Genomic DNA, 21,249 nt, shown 5'->3' with positions numbered 1-21,249 from the left:
AGTGCACATGAAAACACATAAATTTTAGGAGTTAGAATAGGGCATTAGAACTGTGAGTACTCTGTATAAAAATGACTACTTGTTCTGGATGCTATGTTCCTTAAAACATAAACATTAATTTAATTAGCTGTCTGTATTCCGGTCTGGGATTCTAAGGTTAATATATTTCACCCGACATGTCTGGTAAGGACGTACTCAAGAATATAAAGTCAGCAGGTGGCAGCAGGTATTTTGAGGGAAGTCTGGGCTTAGCAACTGAGCTAGTGACCATCCTCAGACAGACCTAGGGAATATCACAAGCAGTTTTATCCAATTTGTTGACTACAGTGTTTCATTAAAAGGGAGTTGAATTATTTCCTCACTTAAGCCCCAAACACTGCTAAGCACAAGGGCCATGACGCTGGGTGGTTTTTTCCAGGACACAGATAAGCTCCTTTGGTAATTTGGGAACAGGGTACTGCACTTGCTTGCTTCAGTAATCATCAGACAGATAACCTTGTAAACAGATGCACTTAGGAATGGCCTAGTGAATTACTGACACTGGACAGCTATAACCTTCAAAGTCATGCACATCAACCACAGAGAATTATGCTCAAAGGAGAAAGAAATTGCAACCCCATCTTGTTATAGACACTTATAGCAATATATTTACATCCACCCTGCCACTGTCACATGTGATCATAACTCTATGATCTGAAGAAGAAAAAAGATTAAAATGGCCACTGGGAAGGAAAAAATGCAGTTGATAAAATCTGGACATGTGAAACAGACATAAAAGGAACATCAAATGTTAGAAACCAAATAGGTCCTCCTTAGTCATTAAATTAAAGTATCTGGAATATGGAGTGAAATATATTAACTCGTCCATAATACTGCAAAAATACCCCATGTTTTCAAGTAATGTGCTATTTATACTAAATGGAGTGGAGTGATCATTATACTAAGCAGAAATTCTAGCTGAGCCTCATTGCTTTATTTCTCAATGAAGCTTTGCTTAGCATACATTTCTGAAAGAGTGGAGAAGGGGGTAGAGCCTGTGTTGCTCATGGAATTTGAACGTAATGCTACATATGTACATTTACTGTAACAGTATTTGGACAGAAATTGTCAGGGAAAATGTGTGCAGCTGTGAACCGAAGAGAAAGCATTCCATGCTCTGAAAAAGATGTAGAGCAAAATAGGAGAGTGCAGGTCTGTGTAGGCTGGCTCTCTTGGATGATTACAGCACAAGGATTTACAGGCTTTGGGTCCATCTCGTCAGCCAAGCAGTCATTTGCAGTCACCAAAACTTTATTCATCTCCTTGTTCCTGATCTTCTGCTGCACCCTCCATGTGAGTTCAAGGACAATTCCGTTCCCCTTCCTGAGCTCCGACCTTCGAAGTCCTTGTTTGTTTGGTCCCACAGTTCCAATATGCTCTGGGCATTTTAACAACACAGCAGCCCAAGAATCCTATGCCACCATCTCCAGCTCCAGTAATCAACAATAAATTATGGCACATCAACTTGTACCTGCCCACTCAACAGCACATCCCAAACACATATTGTCAAAATTACTCCTAGAGTAAGGTTATGAGCTACAGCACTTGTGCAATAGCTCAGTTGGTTAGAGTGTGGTGCTGATAATACCAAGGTCTGAGGTTTGATTCCCTCAGCTGCATGTTCCTACATTTCAGGGGGTTGGACTAGATAAACCTTGGGATTCCTTCCAACTCTACGTTTCTATAATTCTATGAAATCATGACCTTAGAAAAGCATTGTAAGGACATTAAAAAGTTATTGTACATAGGTTTCCCACATAAAGACTTGCAACTGAAATGTATGTTTTCCAACAAGCTCCACAATCATACTAGCATTAATGATTCTATCTGTTATTTCTATTGGCTCATTATAGTGCTCACTCCAGGAAAAGTCTTTTTATTATGGTTTTAGTACTTGCATTTTACTGATGAAAAGCTAGAAAGGATTTTCCAATGGAAACATACACTTTAATGCAATACAAATATTATTGTGTTGTGTGTAACAATGTTCTGTCAACTTCAACTGTATCATTAACTAAGGCACACTCAGTGGTTCTATGGACTCAGCTATACAGCTTCAAATAAAATGTTTTGAATGTGTTTGAAAGTGAAATATACAATTCTGATACTAAATGGCGACTGAGCTATAGCAAATTCAATGCATTTTTCAAAACAATTTTTTAAAAAACATTTTCACAATGTTTTTAACCACCTTTGTGTCTTATTCATATTTCAGTTGCCTTCAGGGATTTATTATAACCAGACTGCATATCTTTAGGAGAAAATAGATAAAACTATCAAGTTTCCATTTCAAATATCAGATGCAGGCTCCTTTGAAGAAGATGCTACACATAGGAGCAAAAAAAAAAAGTTCTTAAAATGTAAGTTATGGTTACATACATTTCTCAGCAGCAAAGAGCAAGAAAAAAGCAAAAAAGCAAAATGCTTAAGGGTCAAGCATTGGATGATTTAATAGTTCATGAAATGCAAACCACAAAAAGAGATGAAAAACAAGATGACAAACCACAAAGAACATAGCACTTAATTGGTTATCATAATGGAATTCACAAAATTCATCATATTCAACGTCCAGAGATATTCAACCATGTTGATAAGCCTGTCTGTTCTGAGTTAGTTATCCAAATGTTCACAAAGGTGGTGGTTACCAGATGTACTCATAGAACAAAACCAGTCTTGTCTTTCAAATTTGGATACACAGGGAAAGAGATATTTAAACTTTCCAATGATACCTTCACATTATTATATAGATGTAAAATGAAAGAGGAGAAAACAGCAATAGCCAGAAAGATACAAAGGACTTGGACTGAGGCCACTTCAGCTCTTCCTTATTCAACAGAAACAGCAATGGTGTGGCAACTGAATATGGAAAATCAGCAAATTACATTTTGTATAAAATTCTCATATGATTAAAACAAAATAGCACATTTGCCTTCATAATTTATCTGCACTCTTTTTATTTCAAATGCATAATTACATATTCATGAGTTTATAAAACTGGATTATCCAATGCCATAAACTGAACTTGCCCATGGGTCCCTTCTGAATCTTTCCTAAGTTTCTAGTAAACTAAAGCATTGGTCCTTTGTGCTCTATATCACTGCAAACACAACTGAAGTTAGTGGGAAGTCTTCTTTTTGGGAGGATCAACTGGCCATGCATATGATCCCAGTGAGATATGTGTTCTTTGAAATCCATAACATAACATTTAAGCATGTGCCAATATTGTTTGCACTTCTAGCTTTTGCTTTAGAGAGAATATACCTCTAAAGGGCAGAACTGACGATATGCCTAAATTCCTTGGCTCAGTTGGTCCAAAACCAGCTAACTTCTAACATTAGTTTTAATGGGAGAATAATTTAGTTTAGCTCTTACTTGTATGCACTGCGGACACCCAAATGGATTTTCCCACTGAATTTATGCCAACATGGTGCCCGTGACTGCACATGTGTCTGCCAAGACTTTCCCTAGTACCCACAACATTTTCCTTTTTCCTTCACCCATTTCAATACACTTCTAATAGGACGTTGCTTGTAACTAACAGAGGACTAAGTTTAAACCTAATGAGGTGTTGTAGCTGGGGAGGGAAAGGCTAGCTTTTCTCTCTGCAGCTGAGAGCCTTCTACTGGCTACAGAGTGAGTGAAGGGCAGGTCAGTGTTAGAAACTGAGATATGAAAGCCAGGAGCTAAATGGTACCTTAAACCTAGGTTATGGGAGCAACACCAGAATGTCTAGGTGTGCTTTTTTAATAACAAGAATACAAAGCTGAAAATGAATGAACTGCAGCTAAAATATTATGTTCATTTTTCACATGGCCCAGCCCTTCCCCTGCCTACCCAACTAATATTATTAAATGGGTCTCTTCTCCAGTCCTCAGAGAATAGCTGGAAGTGGGGAGGAAGAAAAAAGGTCCTCCTTTCCTTCCACTCTGCAGTTTTAATCTGAAATCTTAAGCGCAGTACTGCGCCCAGAGGTCAGAAACTGCTCGCGCTAATGAAGTTCCCTGTTGCAAAGTGTGCCTAGAACAATGGGAGTTCCGAACACTGGGGCAGGTGTGGTTATAGGTGTGGCAGAGGGGGGTGTTTGTGGTGCCTATGAATTTCTCAGGTTTCCATATGTGCCCCAAGGCATAAAGAGGTTGGAGACTCCAAAGCCATCACACACACATATCTTTAATGCTGATATTTAGTAGATGATCATGCCATATATGCCTTTTGTCTTTTTCCTTCACTACCATGAATGCCAAAAGGTAAGAGTAAAGGGACCCCTGACTGTTAGGTCTAGTCGCAAATGACTCTGGGGTTGCGGCGCTCATCTTGTTTTACTGGCCGAGGGAGCTGACGTTTGTCCACAGACAGTTTTTCCGGGTCAAGTGGCCAGCATGACTAAGCTGCTTCTGGCAAACCAGAGCAGTGCACGGAAACACCGTTTACCTTCCCACCCGAGCTGTACCTATTTATCTACTTGCACTTGACGTGCTTTCAAACTGCTAGGTTGGCAGGAGCAGGGACCGAGCAACAGAAGCACACCCCATCACAGGAATTCGAACCACTGACCTTCTGATCAGCAAGCCCTAGGCTCTGTGGTTTAGACCACAGCGCCACCCGCATCCCCATGAATGCCAAACTTACAGCCAAAAACTAGCCATATTTATTCAGTCCCACTGGTTTTGCTAGGACTGAACAAATGAAACTGTGGGGCTTAGGAACCCAGTTATGTGACCCCTTAGGGCCTGCAAAGCTGGCAGCCTCTCCCCCTTTTTCAAACACTCTCCCTTGTCGAGTGTTCCCTCAGCCTCATCTCCTCTCCTTGGCAGTCCTCCAGGCAGCCGCTCCTGCTGCCCCTGGTCTCTGAGCTGCCCTCCCAAGAGAGGTGCCTCCTCACACCGCCCCACAGGGGCATGGGCAGAGGATTCCCCAAGCCTTAGTGGCCCAGCGGAGACTGGCCAAAGGTAAACGTGAGGCCAGCACCTTACCTTTGGAGGCAGCAGTGGCTGCAGCAGGGTTGCTGCACCAAACAGCTGTGCAAGCTTTTGGGAGGCAGGGATGCAAGAGGGCATCAGAAGAGGGAGGGAAGGATAGAGGGGCAGAGGCCAGTGTTGCCCGCAGCACCCCTGAGCATCACCCACAGCACCCCAGGGTGCCATGACACACTGGTGGAAAACCACTGCTTTAAGGATATTTCTTCTCTCGCAATGGAGTAGGGCTTGTGAGAAGGTCAGACTGTGGGACTATAGCGTGACTAGTCTTTTTCAGAACAGGCTGCCTTTTCCCTTGGACTTGTCCAGGGTTCTGAAGGACCTGTCTTTGGCTGTTCTTGCTTTCTGACCTGTGACCTTTAAAAGCATTCAAACTCTTGCCTGTTATTCTCCCCTTACAGCTCCCTACTCCAAACCCCTGCCTCACCTGTTACCAAAAACTGGACAACATACAGGGAACTAAATAAAATCAAGGTATATCCAAATGTTGTGATGTTTTATCCTTCTGTTGCTCAGAACAACACTGTGTGTAATCCAATCCAAGTACATCTGGGAAAGTGGTTGAGTTGCCAAGATTCCAACAAATTATTATCACAGTGTGATGAAACAAATTCAGAATGCCTAGGCAGACATTCCAAGTTTAGTTAATGGATAAGATGATTCATTGTTATAACATAGCAAGTCTGAATGGAAAGACAAAAGCCTGGGACTGTGTGCAGAATTAAAAGGTTGGAAACTTCCAGATGTGAGTATAAAATGTTACCGAGCCAGAGGTTCCCAAACATAAAAAGCAAACCATTAAAATTTTGGAGAATAAGCTCATTCCTAGAACTTTTTCAGAGAAACCATTTCACTACAAAGGTTCAAACCTGGGTGTGTCTACATTATCGGCAATGCTATTACTATTTGCTTTCCAAAACTTCAGTTATTTTTTCCACCAGAATCACAGACATGGTCATTGCTAAGACACTGTAAGCAAAATCCTTCCTCATTTGAGCAGACCTCACTGGGTGCAACAAGGCTTGTCCTGTCAGTACACAGTGTTCCTTGACTGGAGGAGTGGGAAAGATTCCCAGCGCATTGACTCTGTATGCGCTGGTGGGCACAGGGTTGGGGGAAGGGACTGTCTTCTGTTACATCCAGTGGAAATCCTTCCACTTGCAGGCACTGGATCTGCACCAGAAAGATACTGTCTGGGCTATAAGAATTGTGTATAACAGACAGGCAAGATACATGAAATGGCAAATATATATAAGGATTTTTTTTATTCAGATTATTTTAGTTCTTTGGGTGAAGCTAAAGCTTTGCGCCTCTCTGCTGCTGTTTTAAGTTAATTTCATTATTTTTCTGCATCTTTTAATACAGTTAAACTTAGTTTTATTGCATCTGTTCTAAGTGGTCCTGAATGCCCTTTTGGGGTAAAGAGGGAGGATTAATAAATTAATGTTTACATATTGTAGGACTGAAGCAAAACAGCCCCTCATTTCTGCAACCTGTTGGTTGCTAAGGTGAGGGTAATCTCAACTACTGGGGGGAAGAGGAGGGGAGAAACTGTACTGGTATTTCCCCAAGCTCCTCCATCCTGCCAGTTACTGTGTAGTAACCAACACTACTCACACTCAGAATAGACCCGGTGAAAATTAACGAACCTGTCTAACTTGGGTCTATTAATTTCAATGGATATACTGCAAGCATTTTAGGATCCACATGTTTTAGCAACAGAACAAAAAGGTATGCATATGATTACTTATTCTATGAAAAAGAAAGGTGAGGCTTTCAAGAATTATGGTCCAATAGGGAAAGGCAGCTCTCCAAAATCACTAGAAATTATGGCTCAGCTAAAAGAGGGAGGGGTAATTCTATCAGCATCCAAAGTTCCCTCTGCCAGGGCTTGGGGGGGGGGGTTCCACTGTGAGAAGCATGAACGTGTTCAGTCTGTTCAGGAGTCATTGCTCTGAATATGTTTTATTTGCCTTCACAATCCTGACCAATTCCATGCAGCTCCCCCCGTGTAAATCAGCTTCATTTGGTCCATATCAGCCTGTAGACAAAACTTGAAAGGCTATGTCATCCCACCCAGATTGGCTGGGATAATTCTATGGAGGAAAATGAACTCCTAAGCCAAAGGGGTGAATGCTGAAATTGTGCAAAAGCAGCAGCAGCAGATCAGCAGAACAATGATAGCTAACAACAGAACAGCATTACGCTGGGAAGTTTCCATCAGGATTTTAAGAGCCCTATAAATCAAAACAGGAGCTATTCAACAATGCCCTAATAGGAATGATTCCTATGATCTAATGCAAGACATGCAGATTTGAACATACTTCGGCTCCATTAAACTGCCATCATCATGTTGACTCCAGTACAAAGGAAATTTCCCACTGCCTGTGCAGCTGCTAATCCACCTCTTACCCTGTTTCTTGCTCCCATGTGCCTTTTCCCACCCAATAACTTTTGCATGTCACAATTTATTGTCCCAGTGCATTGCCTGTGACACGATTCCTTGCATGGTCATATCATTAACATAATACTGAACAACTTTTCCAGTAAGCATATTTCAACTTCACATACTTCATTGCACAAAACCTCCATAGTTTCCTTTGTTGCAAGAATCTTCTCTGCAAACAAAATAACAAGACTACTTACTTGATTTATACAATAATTCCCATTTTGTATTTCAGAAGAGTCTAACACAACAGTGTTGGACAACTAATACATGCACACAACGGTGTTAGAAACTCAGATGCATAAACTAATTGCCAAATAACACCTTAAACCTAGGTTACAGTCACCACAACGGAATGTCTAGGAGACATTTTTGCAATTGAATTTGTTGCTATTATTATTGTTATTATCAATCATTTCATTTCTATACTGTTTTACATTTTAAGGAAAAAATCTCGAAGCAGTTTACAACACATTAAAACATCAAATAAAACAAATTCAAGCTTAAAGGAAAAGACTTCAGATTCTTCTCTAAGGGACATTTTGCTTTCCCGATATTTATTTATTTACAGTGGAACCTCGGGTTACATACGCTTCAGGTGACATACGCTTCAGGTCACAGACTCCGCTAACCCAGAAATAGTGCTTCAGGTTAAGAACTTTGCTTCAGGATGAGAACAGAAATCGTGCTCCGACGGTGCAGCGGCAGCAGGAGGCCCCATTAGCTAAAGTGGTGCTTCAGGTTAAGAACAGTTTCAGGTTAAGAATGGACCTCCAGAACGAATTAAGTACTTAACCCGAGGTACCACTGTACCTACTTAATTTAAATAGCTGCCTCACGACAGAAGTACTCTAGATAGCTAGTGTGGTGTAGTGGTTAACGAGTCAGACTAGTACCTGGGAGATCAGGGTTCAAATCTCCACTCAGTCATGAAGCTCAATGGGTGACCTTTGACCAGTCACAGCCTCTAAACCCACCTCACATTGTTGTTGTAGGGATTAACTGAGGAGGGGGGTGAACCATGTACCCTTTGTAGAAAAAGGTGGGATATAAATGCAATAAATAAGCTCTTCAGTTTACTTCCTTGAGAAAGCTGGAGGAGCCAGCCAGATGGAGATGTCAGTCACCAGCCTGGCATTCAGAGATCTCCCCGTGGTTGCAATTGGACCAGCAGTACTCGAAGAATGCAGCTGGCACCTGGGGAATTTTGAACACTGTACACTTACAAAATAGAGGAGAAATTGTCAAAACTATGAAACACTGATCACTTTGCTTGAAAATGCCATATGCCCCAAGATTCGAGGTGGTAAAAGTTCCCATCAGCCAAAAGCAACAGCTTTATATGAAATAAATCAGCCTTCTGTGTAATGCACACTTACAACTAGCAGGAGAAAAAGATGGGTAAATAAATATTGCTTACAACCCATTTCTAACAGTTTTTGTGACAGCATATAAATGCTTAGGTTGGATCAGCCATTCTGTTACATGCACCTGAACAGCTATATGCACCTGAACAGCTGTGCAAATGACTTCCATGGAGGAACACCAGCATTGCGGAAAAATATAGTGGTAGAGAGAATATTTAGGGCTCAGGTGACAATATGAAAGAACAAAGCAACACCGATCTAACTACCTAATTGTAGCAAAGTAAAAAAAAAAAAAGAACTCCGCTAAGCTCATTGAATTCCTGCTGCTTTCAGAATAAATGAAGCAAATTTACATTGGGGGATAATGCAGAAATGGGTTTACTCTGGTGTCAAAGCAAATACAGAAATTTAGAAAGGACTCATACAATTTCCCAACTAACTGATTACTATTTCTTGTATCCTCCTTCTCTCTGCTCTGGATTCTGAGTTGTATTAGCCGCCCTTAGCATCCCTGCAAATGTCATTTCATATTTCCATTCATGCATCAATAAGCTAAAAACCCAATTCTGTTTATAGCTTTAAAATACTGCTAAATCAAGCACTACTGAATTCATTATAAGACAGATAAATACTAGTTTCCATTTTGTCACCCCTGTGGGTTTTTCTTTAACAAGGCTATTTAAAATAAAACCACAGTGCTGATAAAGGGAATCATCAGCATTCTTAACCAAAGCTAAAATTTATTTGGAGAAGTCACACTTAGAGGGTGAAGTGTTTCTTTGAAGTTGAAGATTAAATAGAGTAACTTGGCTAAGATTCTGATAATCATTTGTGCAGAGTTTTGGGTTCAGTAGATAATACAGATGTGCTAACCTGATGCTCAAAACTTCAACATATACCTTCAATGCATCCTTCAACGTTATTATTTATTTATTTATTTATTTATTTATTTATTTATTATCTAACGTATTTATTATTTTTTAATATTATTACTTGTATTTTTATTATGGCCTTCCAACAAGGTAAAAGTGGCATTTAATCTCCAGAAAATTATGTGAGGTAATTTAGGTTCAGAAAGCAACTTTTCCAAAAACAGCCATCCTCCTGGACAGGGATGTGAATCTCAATTTCCCAAATCTAATCTGAACACTAAAGCCTACAAAAGCTATTTCTATAATTAAAAGTTATTAATCAGGAGAAAATAAATGGTCTTTAAAAGAATGTAAAGGACAAAAATGTGTAAGAAAACAAAAGTAATATGTACTTCACTGGTTTGAAAACCAATAATCATTTGGTATTGTTGTTTTTTAAAAAGTATGAAACGTATTTTGATATTACTATTTGCTGCATCATGACTGCATAGTACTTTATTATTTTAGTAGGGTGCAGGAAACCACCAGCTATGGGCTGGGAAGCTATTCTGTGCATCACCCCCCCAAGCCATCATCTGACATCAGATGGCTGACACCTGCTGAAGTTCACCTGCAGGAGTGAGGGGAGACGCTTCAAAGGGCTTGTTCAACCCTATTTATTCTTACCTGCCCCACACCTGATGTCATATATGATGTCAGGTGTAAAGTAGGTGGCACTGGTTTGTCCAAAACATCCTTGCAGACCTGGTGGGACACATTTGGTTCCCCACCCCTGATTTAACTAATAAACATTACTCATACAAAGTTAAGCTTAAACATTTCTAATACTGCATATGCATACTTTCTAATGAGTTGTCCGTCCCCCCCCCCATGAACTCGGCGGGTCTTACTTCTGAATAAATGACTGGGATTGCACATCGTATCTGTAATCCTATGCACACTTACCCAAGAGAAATATCCTTTCAGCATAGTGGAATTACTTTCAAATAAGCATACATCTGTAGGATCAAGCAGAAAAATCCTAGCGCCACCTTCACTACCAATTAACCATTGATTGCTGCTTGGATGTCACCTTTGCAGGTATAGCAGATCGGAAGCCCATCTCTAAAGTGCAGTTGCCAAGCACCTGTTCATAGGACCCCAAATCCATCCCCCCTAGAAGGAACCATTGTTCTGCTTTTTCTCCCACCACAGAGAGAACCTCTCAAGACTGTTAAATAAAGTGTGTTATCTTATACATTATTCCATCTGGGACGTCTGGGTACAGGGCAGTATGTAAGTTCAATAAATAAATTAATTAATTCTCAAATGCAATTGTCAGTAACTGCTTTCTTGAATCTTGCAACCAGAAATAAGAATAAGAACGTTCTAATTTATGTAGTGCACTCTTTTACTTTCAACGCATTGTCACAACCACCCCTTTTACCCCTTTCCTTCTGCTTAAATGACTTGATCGTAGTTTCTCAGCTGTTCTGGTTTTTTCTTGGAAGAATCCAAGCTAGCCATTGGCTGTGTGCGATGCATTTAAAGTGAAAATACACAACCTAAGACCCAACCTTCTGTTGTTGTTTTGCCTTTGGTTCCTGCATCTTTTAAGGGACAAATCTGAACGTGACATTGCAGCTGTATGTAACAAAGTCCCAATATATCTATTTTCCTGGATAAGTAATAGGAGGGTAGGAAAGAAAGGGATGCTTATCCCTTCCTTTCCTAGTTACTTATTCCTTGAAACATTCTTTCACAAATACACAAACAAAGAGAGAGTGCTGCTTTCATCCTTCAGGCCACCACAGCTATATTTGCCAGATAAATGCATGTCTGGAACAAAAGCAGCCAGGCCAATTGCCCCCTCCTGAGGTCAATTTGCAATGGATAAGGCCCCATTGCAGCTTCATGGCACATAGTGGAGTACAGCATGTAGCTTGCTCACAGAGAAGCTAGCAAAATTCTCTGAGCCAGGGCTTGGAAACATTCTATAGGGCTATCCTCAAAAAGCAGCAAACTTTACAAGCACCAAAATTACCCTTTGACTCAAAATAAAATCCAGGTGAGGTAAATATTTCTAACTACCCCACCCCTACACCTGTTGTGATCCACCTTCCCTGCCAATCCACACTCCTCCATTCCCTTTTCAGAGGGAGGGTTCCCCCCACCTATTGCAGCAGCCTATGGGAGAACTACGCATCCCATGTTGATTGGTCTTTGTGCCCTGGTGTGCTGCCATCTGGGATGGAACTGCCCCTTCTCACCCTGAGCACTCCTCCTCTTGTTTCCACCATAGCAACTTGCATATCAGGAAGGGAAAGGGTAATGTATTTAGAGGGGTTTGGTTCTGTGGGGAATGGGAAAGATGGCAAATATGGGTTTGGAGAAATCATGTAAGATCTGAACTTTTTAAAAGTTGCTGAATCACTGCCAAGTTAATCTGAGGCAAGCTTGAGAAAACTTGCATGTATCTATGTGCCTGTGGTAATTTATTAATTAGTTTATTGAGTAAGATTGGCTGCAACGCTAAATACATTTACAAGGCAGTAAACTACATTAACACAATGAAACTTACTTACAAGTGAACATGTATAGGATTCTGCCAAGAGGGTGACTTGGGTTCAGTATCTGAAAGGATCCTTACTGAAATTTGCTTCGATTTGCTTCACAAGTGCAGTCATTTATGTGATCAGATGCGTATAATGCAATTATACAGGCAGAGTTACACAAGATAAGTTGTTTGTGAGAGTAGCTCTCCACATAGCTTATAGGGAGTTTAACCACACAGGCACAAACCTTCAGTTTTTGTGAGAACACAGGAATCTGCCTTTATATAAGTCAGACGACTGGACCATCTAGCTCAGCATTGTCTACACCAGTGTTTCCCAAACTTGCACCTCCAATTATTTTTGGACTACAATTCCCATCATCCCTGACCACTAGTCCTGCTAGCTAGGGATGATGGGAGTTGTAGTCCAAAACAGCTGGAGACCCAAGTTTGGGAAACACTGATCTACACTGACTGGCAGTGGTTCTTTGGGTTTCAGGCAGGGAGTATTTCTCAGGTCTACCTGTGGAAAACCTGGCATCTTCCACATGCAATGAAGAGACAAGGAATTGCCATCATTTTAGATGCCACCTGCAAGAAATGCCTCTTGGTTTTGTTGTCTTCCTGAAGCTAAAAAAAATAAAACAGGAGGTTGTCAAGCTCATGACTCAACACAATGCATGGCTGGTGGGCTATGTTTAGTGAACTAAGACACAAACTGGTCTACAATTGAAGCTATAGCCAATTTTAGTTGCATTGCCACTATTTGCTGTGCCCTAGTCAGGGGCATGGTTAGTGCTAAAAATCCTAGACTTGGCTAAGGAAAGGATTCGGATGGGAGAAATCACAAGTGTTAACAAATCTTCTGTTAAATATAATTCACACCCCACAGTTGTGCTACCCACCATGCCTAAAGCCACATGGACGAAGCAAATATTTCTGATAGTTTCCAGGAACACACTAAAAGCCAACACACCAGAAGCTTGTTTGCCTGCTAGCATTTTAAAAACTTTGCAATAAAGTGGCTTTAAAAGTTTGAGATTCAGCAAACCCTGATTCAAATTCTGCTAAGCTTCAAAATCCAGTGCATAGCATTGGGCAACTTTTGGTGTTTTGGGGGGCAAGGTGTTTTGACTTTATGAAAACCATGTGGTACAAATATTAAATAAACTATGGATTCCTTAGTACAGGCATCCCCAAACTCGGCCCTCCAGCCGTTTTGGGACTACAACTCCCATCATCCCTAGCTAACAAGACCAGTGGTCAGGGGTGATGGGAATTGTAGTCCCAAAACAGCTGGAGGGGCGAGTTTGGGGAGGCCTGCCTTAGTAGATATGTATAGAATTGGACTGTAAATAACTCACTTTACAGGGTTGTGAAGGCTGCAGTCTTACATGCACTTACTTGAGAGAAAGTCCTACTGAATTCAGTGGAACTTTCTTCTGAGTAAATCACAGGTGCCCTATTTGACCTCAGGGTTGTGCCACATATCTGTGTCTTAGCTTCCATATAGCTATGGAACCATGTTAGAGCATGGTGCTGTTAACACCAAGGTTGCAAGTTCAATGCCTGTATGGGATGGCTGCAGATTCCTGAATTGCAGGGGGTTGGACTAGATGATCCTGCAGGTCCCTTCCACCTCTTTGATTATGAATTGCCCAACCATCTTAAACACCTACTCAGATTTTAATGGGTTTCCCTATTATTTTTCTAAGTATCAATTGTCTAGGGAGTGAAGTGTAGGTTAAAGAGAGATAGCAGTGCTTGCCAATGTCTACCCCCAAGAAGTCCTATTTGTTTATTCTTACTATTATTTATTAAATTTTGTATTGCCCTCCATCCAAAGATCCTGGGGCAGCTCACAACAGAAAAATACAAAATGAGGTTACAAAATATATAATAAAACAAAAACAAACACAGACCAATAACCCTCTGCCTCAATTTAGTCAGTGGGTGTAGGCATGTAGCCCAAATGCATCTTTCCTTTAACTTTGTACTTTATGCATTGGATAGTTCATGCATAGTTATTTTCTCAGAGCAGTCACTTAATGCTTGACGCATTTGTATGCCTTTCACAAAGTGACAGTGTAATGAGAAAGCCACAGTAACTGAAAGTAGGTAGGAGGCAGGTGTAGGTGCAGAGGAGGACTATGAGAAACCGCTGTAAATTTTCATTTTCCAAGAGTCAAAAATCTGGCTCTTGTTAAGTCCCATGACAATTACGCCATTTAATAAGCAGCGTTAGTAGTGCCAAGTCCCTGCCACAGGATCACCACCAAATGTTAACTATTTTATACCTTTTCTTAAAGCATTTCCACACTAACTTTCCCCCTCAAGCACCAAAGTTACTTTCTGAGGAAAGACTTTCAGCAACAAACAGCAAAATGTTTTTCCCCCAAACTGCAGCTCCGTAATTTTTAATTATTCATTTTGGTTTAATTAATTGCTTTGTGTTTGGTACAGTTAAACAGCAATCTTGAAAGACCAATGAAATGAACCAGAAAGTGTCATTCTCTCTATGGGTGTCAAGCGAGTAGCTGGTTGTTTACATCAGCATATATGACACAGACAGGAAAGCTTTTATTAGTAAAAAATAATATGCACCCTTTGCTCCGACTGTACTAACTATAGCTCACCTATCAACAAACACTAGGATCTGAAATCAGAACAAACTGTTTTTCTCTTGCTCCAGGTTCTGCAGAATTCTCACCAGATAAGCCAACAAAACACACCTCTCTCTTCCGCCCACAGGGGAAAAAAATGTATTATTTTAAAAATGCTTTCCAAGCATTGAAGCTCCTGAACGTGCTAGCCAGTAAGGTTTGGAGCGCTCCCTTTGAGATTTATTGGCATTCCTAAGTGCTTTTATAACAAATCACTGGCTCAACTTATTTTAGCCATTGCTCACCAGAGTTCTCAGTCTCGGGTACCTGTTTCCAGTGCCAGGACTCATCATACGAATTCAACAACAACAACAACCCAATGCCTCGGAGCCCAGATAGAAGGGCACTGCACTGAGGTTCAGTGGAAAGGCTGGATCCAGTTCAGAGGGTGAGTTTGGGAGGTTTCAGCTGCAGCCCATTCCCATCTGAGCTTAAGGATGCACTCGCTACATCAGCGGAGACACACAGTACAACCAAATCAAAGGTCCTTCAGCTTCAATGCAGGGGAGGCAGAGAGCGAGCAGGGGAAAGAGAGTTTCGTCCTTTGGCAAGAACTATAAAGAAAAGCCATCAGGAGAAACAAAACAGTTCAGGAGCCCTTTGCGCGCCGGCAGGTCCCACCAGCAGAGAGTCCCAGGGCGGGAAAGCTCGGGGCAAATATTCGCCCAAGTCCCCGGCGTCGTGGAGCCGAGCAGGCGAGGGGGCTCTGGCGCGTCTCTGAGGAGGCGCAGTCCTTCTTCCCGAGGACCCCAGACCCACAGAACCGCGTCGACCCCCCCTCCTCCATTCTCGCAAGGAACGCCGAATTGTTCCGACAACAATTCCAAGACGCGCTTCTTAATTTGGAAACTTCCATCTGCCCAGCGTCGCCATTCATCTCTACCGGGCCTTTCCCCCCCCCTCCCGTTTTCGCGCCTATTTTTGCCGCCTTCGCGAGAGGCGCCTCAAGGCAGCGGGAAAAGCGCCGCGCAGATCCCCCGCTGTCCCTCTTCCCGCCTTTTCAGCCCCAGAGGGCAGGTTCCGTCTCGTCTCCGTGAGGGAGAAGCGCGTGGGGATTGTCGTCCCTTTCTCCCCCCCCCTCCCAAACCTGAGAGGAATATGGACGAGGGCGGGCGCCGAGGCTCCCCTCGCGAACTTACCGCTCCCGGGCTGGGCTTGGGCTGCGAGCAGCTTCTCCTCTCTCCTGCCACCAGCCGAGCTCTTCTTCATCCTGCGGGAGGCTGTCCCTGCGCGCCCACCCAGCCGCCCTCAGCCAGCCATGCGCCTGGAGGGAGGGAAAGCGGGGCGGTGAGGCGGCGGCGGGGGGGGGGGGAGAGAGAAAAGCAGCCCGGCTGGGACTGAGGGGAAAAGGCGGTCGCGCGCGCGCGCACACACGCCGAGGCGAAAAGGAGCAAGCCGGCTGGGCGAAGGAGCGAGGCGAGCGGGTGGGTGGGAAGCGCCACAGCTGGAGGGGTCTCGGGGCGAGTCGGCGGCTGCCCACGCCGGCTTCCCGCCGGGCAATTCGCCTCAGAGAAGGAGCGTCCCCGGAGAGCCTCGTGAGAGGAGATGGCCGATGGCCGGCCACTTGCTGCCTGCTGCCTTTCCCTCGCGTCGGCAGCAAAGAGCGAGCGAGAAACGAAGCAGCGCCTCCTGACACGCGCGAGGGGGAAGAAAGTTGGCAGTGGGGGGGGGGCAGCTCGCCCCCGAATGGCCGCCCAGAGAGCGGCTGGCGACGGGGGCAGCAGAGGAGCTGGGCTGCCATGCCCGAGCCCACGAGGGCGAATGGGAGTCATCGCAGCATCCTTTCTGTTTTTTTAAATGCATGTTTATAGTCAGGGGGAGCCTGGCCGGGAAGTCAGATGCTCATTTCGTTCCTTTATAGATGTCCTTTGTGCTTATTCCCAAGGAAGGCTGAAAACCTCCCTTACATGGGAGTAAGCCCTATCATATTCCATGAGGCTTGCTGCTGAAGTAAAGACAGTGAGGATCGCAAGCCAAATGCACCAGGGCAGCAGAAGCAAACTCCCGTTTTGTTTTTGCAGCTGTGGTGTGAGTTAACTGGGTTGAACGTGCAAAGCTTCCCATGGTCAAGTATTCCTTTCTTTATAAAGACTCAGGATGGGCAAACCTTTGCTCATTTCATTGCTCTAACAGAGAAGTGGGCAACTCCAGCCTGCAGATCAAATTCGTCCCATTACGGGTCCAGTTTGGCCTGCACAGCAGTTGCCACAAGCCACCTGACATCATATGGGACCTAAGGTGTGTGGCAGGTAAGGACATGGCTACAAAGGTACAGCTGGGGGCTTAAAGTGAGCTCCTGGTTGTTCCTCTGTAGGCAGGGCTTGCTGACGACAAGCCCCACTGGGATCCACTGTATTAGGAGGAAGAGGTTGAATCTGCCACCTTAGGCAAATGGCTTCACCTCACCTCATGCATGGACCACCAATAACTAGCACCAGCCAAAGGTCCATATAGTTAAAGCTATGGTTTTCCCAGTAGTGATGTATGGAAGTGAGAGCTAGACCATAAAGAAGGCTGATCGCCGAAGAATTGATGCTTTTGAATTATGGTGCTGGAGGAGACTCTTGAGAGTCCCAAGGACTGCAAGAAGATCAAACCTATCCATTCTGAAGGAAATCAGCCCTGAGTGCTCACTGGAAGGACAGATCCTGAAGCTGAGGCTCCACTACTTTGGCCGTCTCATGAGAAGAGAAGACTCTCTGGAAAAGACCCTGATGTTGGGAAAGATTGAGGGCACAAGGAGAAGGAGACGACAGAGGACGAGATGGTTGGACAGTGTTCTCGAAGCTACCAGCATGAGTTTGACCAAACTGCGGGAGGCACTGGAAGACAGGAGTGCCTGGCGTGCTCTGGTCCATGGGGTCATGAAGAGTCGGACAAGACTAAACAACAAAGCTGGCCTCTGAGAAACCAGTTTTCCGGGTCTATCGCTCCATTGTTTCTCAATGGGTAGATTTGCTGTCCATTTGCAGATAGACCCAACATCTGGATGTCATCTTTCCACCCACAGATGAAACTCTGATTTCTTTCCCTGGTTTCCATCACTCCCTCCAGCCCTTAATTAATTGTACAGCTGAGATCATCAACTTCACAGCCCGCCTCCACTGCAAAAAAAGAGAATGTGTTGTGATAACACTACTCTTAACCACCTCCTTCCAAACAAAATGGGCTGCACTGTATTTATAATTTGTAATCCAGAGGCACAATTCAACTCTATTTTTCATTCACTACATAAATAAATTGCTGCTCCTCATTCCACCCACCAGTACATGACTTTCGGGCCACCTTAAGCACTGATCATTCTCATTTTAGAAATTAAACACTGTCGGCATTACATGGAATGCATATTGTACAATACCAATGAGATAGGCCATTTCTACAAATTTTCCACCAAGTTACTGGCCCCAAGTACACATGTGACAACATTAAGCCAAACCATGGCTTAGCATGAATGGGTTCCTCCAGCCAATTTGTTCTCTCTGATCAATGGGTTGTTATCCTGAGCAAAGCCATAGCTGGGTGTGTCATCTGAATGTGAACTTGTGGTTTACCACACTTCAGACAAATGACAAGCTGTGTGACTTGCAACTCATGGTCTGCCTGGAGGAGCTAAAGCTTGGTTTAGATGACATACCAAGTCAAACCGCAGAGCAGATCAGCATCAATATACTCAGGGGGGAGCAGAACATCCATGATCTCCTCTTTGGGAGCCCACATGTTTTGATCATATCTCCCAAGATTTTGTCTTCTTTTTTTCCTGAAATGTAGCTATGAGTTTGCTGTCCCTTTATTTCCTCACTCATCCATCCAGTGAGGATAACAGCGGTTCCAATAATAAAATTTAGATTTCAAAGATGGCACAGCAAGGGGAAAAGAATTAAACAACCCCCCACTCCTTCTGCCCGTTCAAGTGCCTAAGCAAATTGGCCACCCATGTGTAAAGTAGCCAGATACAAAAAGGGACAGAGTCCTTTAATGCTTCTGTAGAAGATGGAATCTCAGCAAGTGTAGCTTATATTCCTATTGAAACCTGCTGAAATTCCTACTACACAACTATCAAGTGTGAGTAACACTGGGAGATCTGACTGTAGGTCTCCCACTTCACACATAATTTGGCTCTAGGCCCCATGGATCATAGGGGGAGGAGGTTCAGCACAGCCCAACTTTAGCTGAATCAAATCTGTGTTGAACTTAGTATGGGTAGTTCCAGATGGGGAGCTAAATTTGCAATGAGTCACTGAGATATCACAAATGGTTTGTTGGCAACATACATTTTTTTTATTTACTGGGTTTTTCCTATACTGGGTAAATCCAAATTGAAATGGAGTGGGTGGGTTGGGTTACAAGCTGGCATTTTTAATGCCAAAAGCATCATGTGGGTAATGCAAAAACAAAAACCTTGTATGCATGAAGAACATGATTCCCACAATAAACACCCATCTGAAGTCACCCAGCACTCAGTGGTTAGACACAGAAAGGATAAATACTTTTGCTGAAAGCCAGAATATAAATATTCTTTTAAAAAAACCACAGATTGTTATGTTTTGCATGCAATTCATACAATGTTTTCTCTGGTTAGCTTTGTTGTTTTGAATTATGTTTATAATATGGTCATCTTTCAGTTTTTGTTAGATGTGAACGTGATGGCTGTTCAGTTACTATACAATAGGCAAAGTGGGACAAAAAATATTGTTTCATACTAGTCAATGGGATAAGTATGCAGCTCTAAAATAGGATAGTGTAACTACGAATAAAACTCAGAACACTTCCTACATCAGATTTGTAACCTGAGTGCTAATGTTATGTAATACAAGCAACTTCTAAATCATTCCTAATAATGTGTTTTTCCCCTGTGTGTCAAATTATAGTAATAATGGCATTACCATTAAAAAAGATTTCTATGGTTTATGTTAAAACAGTGTTCTGCTCAGTGTCCTCAGTGTATTCTTTCATTTGAGCATTCATGAAAAAAAAATCTCATTAGTCTATTTAAAATTCTTGTTTAATGTACTTTTATGTTCCATTGTGGGGGAGATTTATTGTGGATGCACCCATGCACTTCTTTTTGTGAAACTATATTCACCAAATTCTGCAGCTGCTTTTAGATTTTAAAAAAATAATAATAGTGATGGTCTATCTCTGACATAGTTTTGCCACCATCCGTCCTCTGACATATTCTTAGGAGCATTTCAAAAGCAAATCCTTTTAAGCAGTCCTTACCCTTAAAAATGTATTGAATAACTAAAGTGCAAAAGAATAGCCAACATGGTTAGATACATTGTTTATCAGCATTGTTAACATAATAACTTATTCTTATATACTAAGCTTTAAATTGATACAATTTTTCCATAAAAGGGCAACTTCTCTTGCAAAACATACTCAGTTGGACCATCAAGAGTATCAAATGTTTTTTCCTTTTTTAACCTTTGCATTTGTCACAAGGATTCACTTCTAGAAAACATTTTAATGCACTGTTTCCTCCCCATTTTCTTTGGCAATGTCTTGAAACAAAATGCAAACAACCTTGAAGTTTGTTGATATTTGCTGTTGTTGAACATAAACATACTTACTTATTTCTGATCATAAAGTAAGTGGGATCTGAAGGTCAAGATTTTCTAGCTTCTAAAGCCTGAATCTATTTAATTATGTACATTAATCAGACTGGCAATTAAAGAACAAAAAGTTATTTCATTAATTTTATTTAATTGGATTACTTTAAATGTAGCAGCTATAAAGCTCTGCTCCTGATCACAGTTGTCTTTGTATTGTTAGCCATGATTTTATATATGGAGACTAAGATATTATTCATCTTTACTTGTGACAGTGCAGGATTTCTCCCCACTAAAAGAGCTCTATAAATCATAGTATATCATGCAGTATATTATCTGTATATGACACAAAATATTCACACCGAAAACATGCAGTGGGATCATTTGCATATAACATTGAACATTCTGATGCACTGTGGTCAGTGGAATGTTTGGCCATTTTGTATGCACAATAGGGAAAGGTGTGTTGATGCTCCCGACAGTGTGTCTAAATCAAAAACTTCACAAAATATTGCTCATTTTTATTTTCGAAGTAAAAGCAGCAGTTTTGATGGGTGCAGAAATATGTCCTGGAGTGAGAGCATGTGAAATCAATCAAGTGTGGTCAATGCGTCCTGCATCGATCACGCAGGTGATTCCACCCAAATGGGACCATCTAGTGAAAGAATTATGTCACAAAACTTCATAGCCAATAATACTTGGCTAAATGCTGGTATCACTAAATGCAATCAAATCAACCTATGGTTCTATTCCATGTGATGGACACAGCAGTGGATCAAGCTGGAGCTTAATAGCAAAAGTTAA

At 42.2% G+C, this 21,249-nt stretch overlaps 1 protein-coding gene across 9 annotated transcripts in view; it reads right to left on the bottom strand.

Annotated features, from left to right (window-relative positions):
* The window catches only part of ZNF385D (zinc finger protein 385D), a 567,358-nt gene that overhangs the window by 375,320 nt on the left and 170,789 nt on the right, over positions 1-21,249 (bottom strand). For 4 of the 9 annotated variants that reach the window (XM_082193430.1, XM_082193438.1, XM_082193436.1 and 1 more), the window contains one exon: positions 16,036-16,160. The exons of 1 other annotated variant lie outside the window; for it this stretch is intronic. In XM_082193430.1, the coding sequence (XP_082049556.1) occupies positions 16,036-16,105 (70 nt within the window). In that variant the 5' untranslated portion in view covers positions 16,106-16,160. Of the gene's footprint in view, positions 1-16,035; positions 16,161-21,249 lie in introns of those variants that run through there. 4 more of the 9 variants (XM_082193437.1, XM_082193443.1, XM_082193440.1 and 1 more) reach the window with 2 other exon arrangements.

The sequence above is a fragment of the Podarcis vaucheri genome, assembly GCF_965113315.1.
Source record: "Podarcis vaucheri genome assembly, chromosome: 12".
Lineage (NCBI taxonomy): Eukaryota > Metazoa > Chordata > Lepidosauria > Squamata > Lacertidae > Podarcis > Podarcis vaucheri.
Note: the sequence above shows the minus strand (reverse complement) of the source record. Positions and strands in the feature narration are given on the sequence as shown.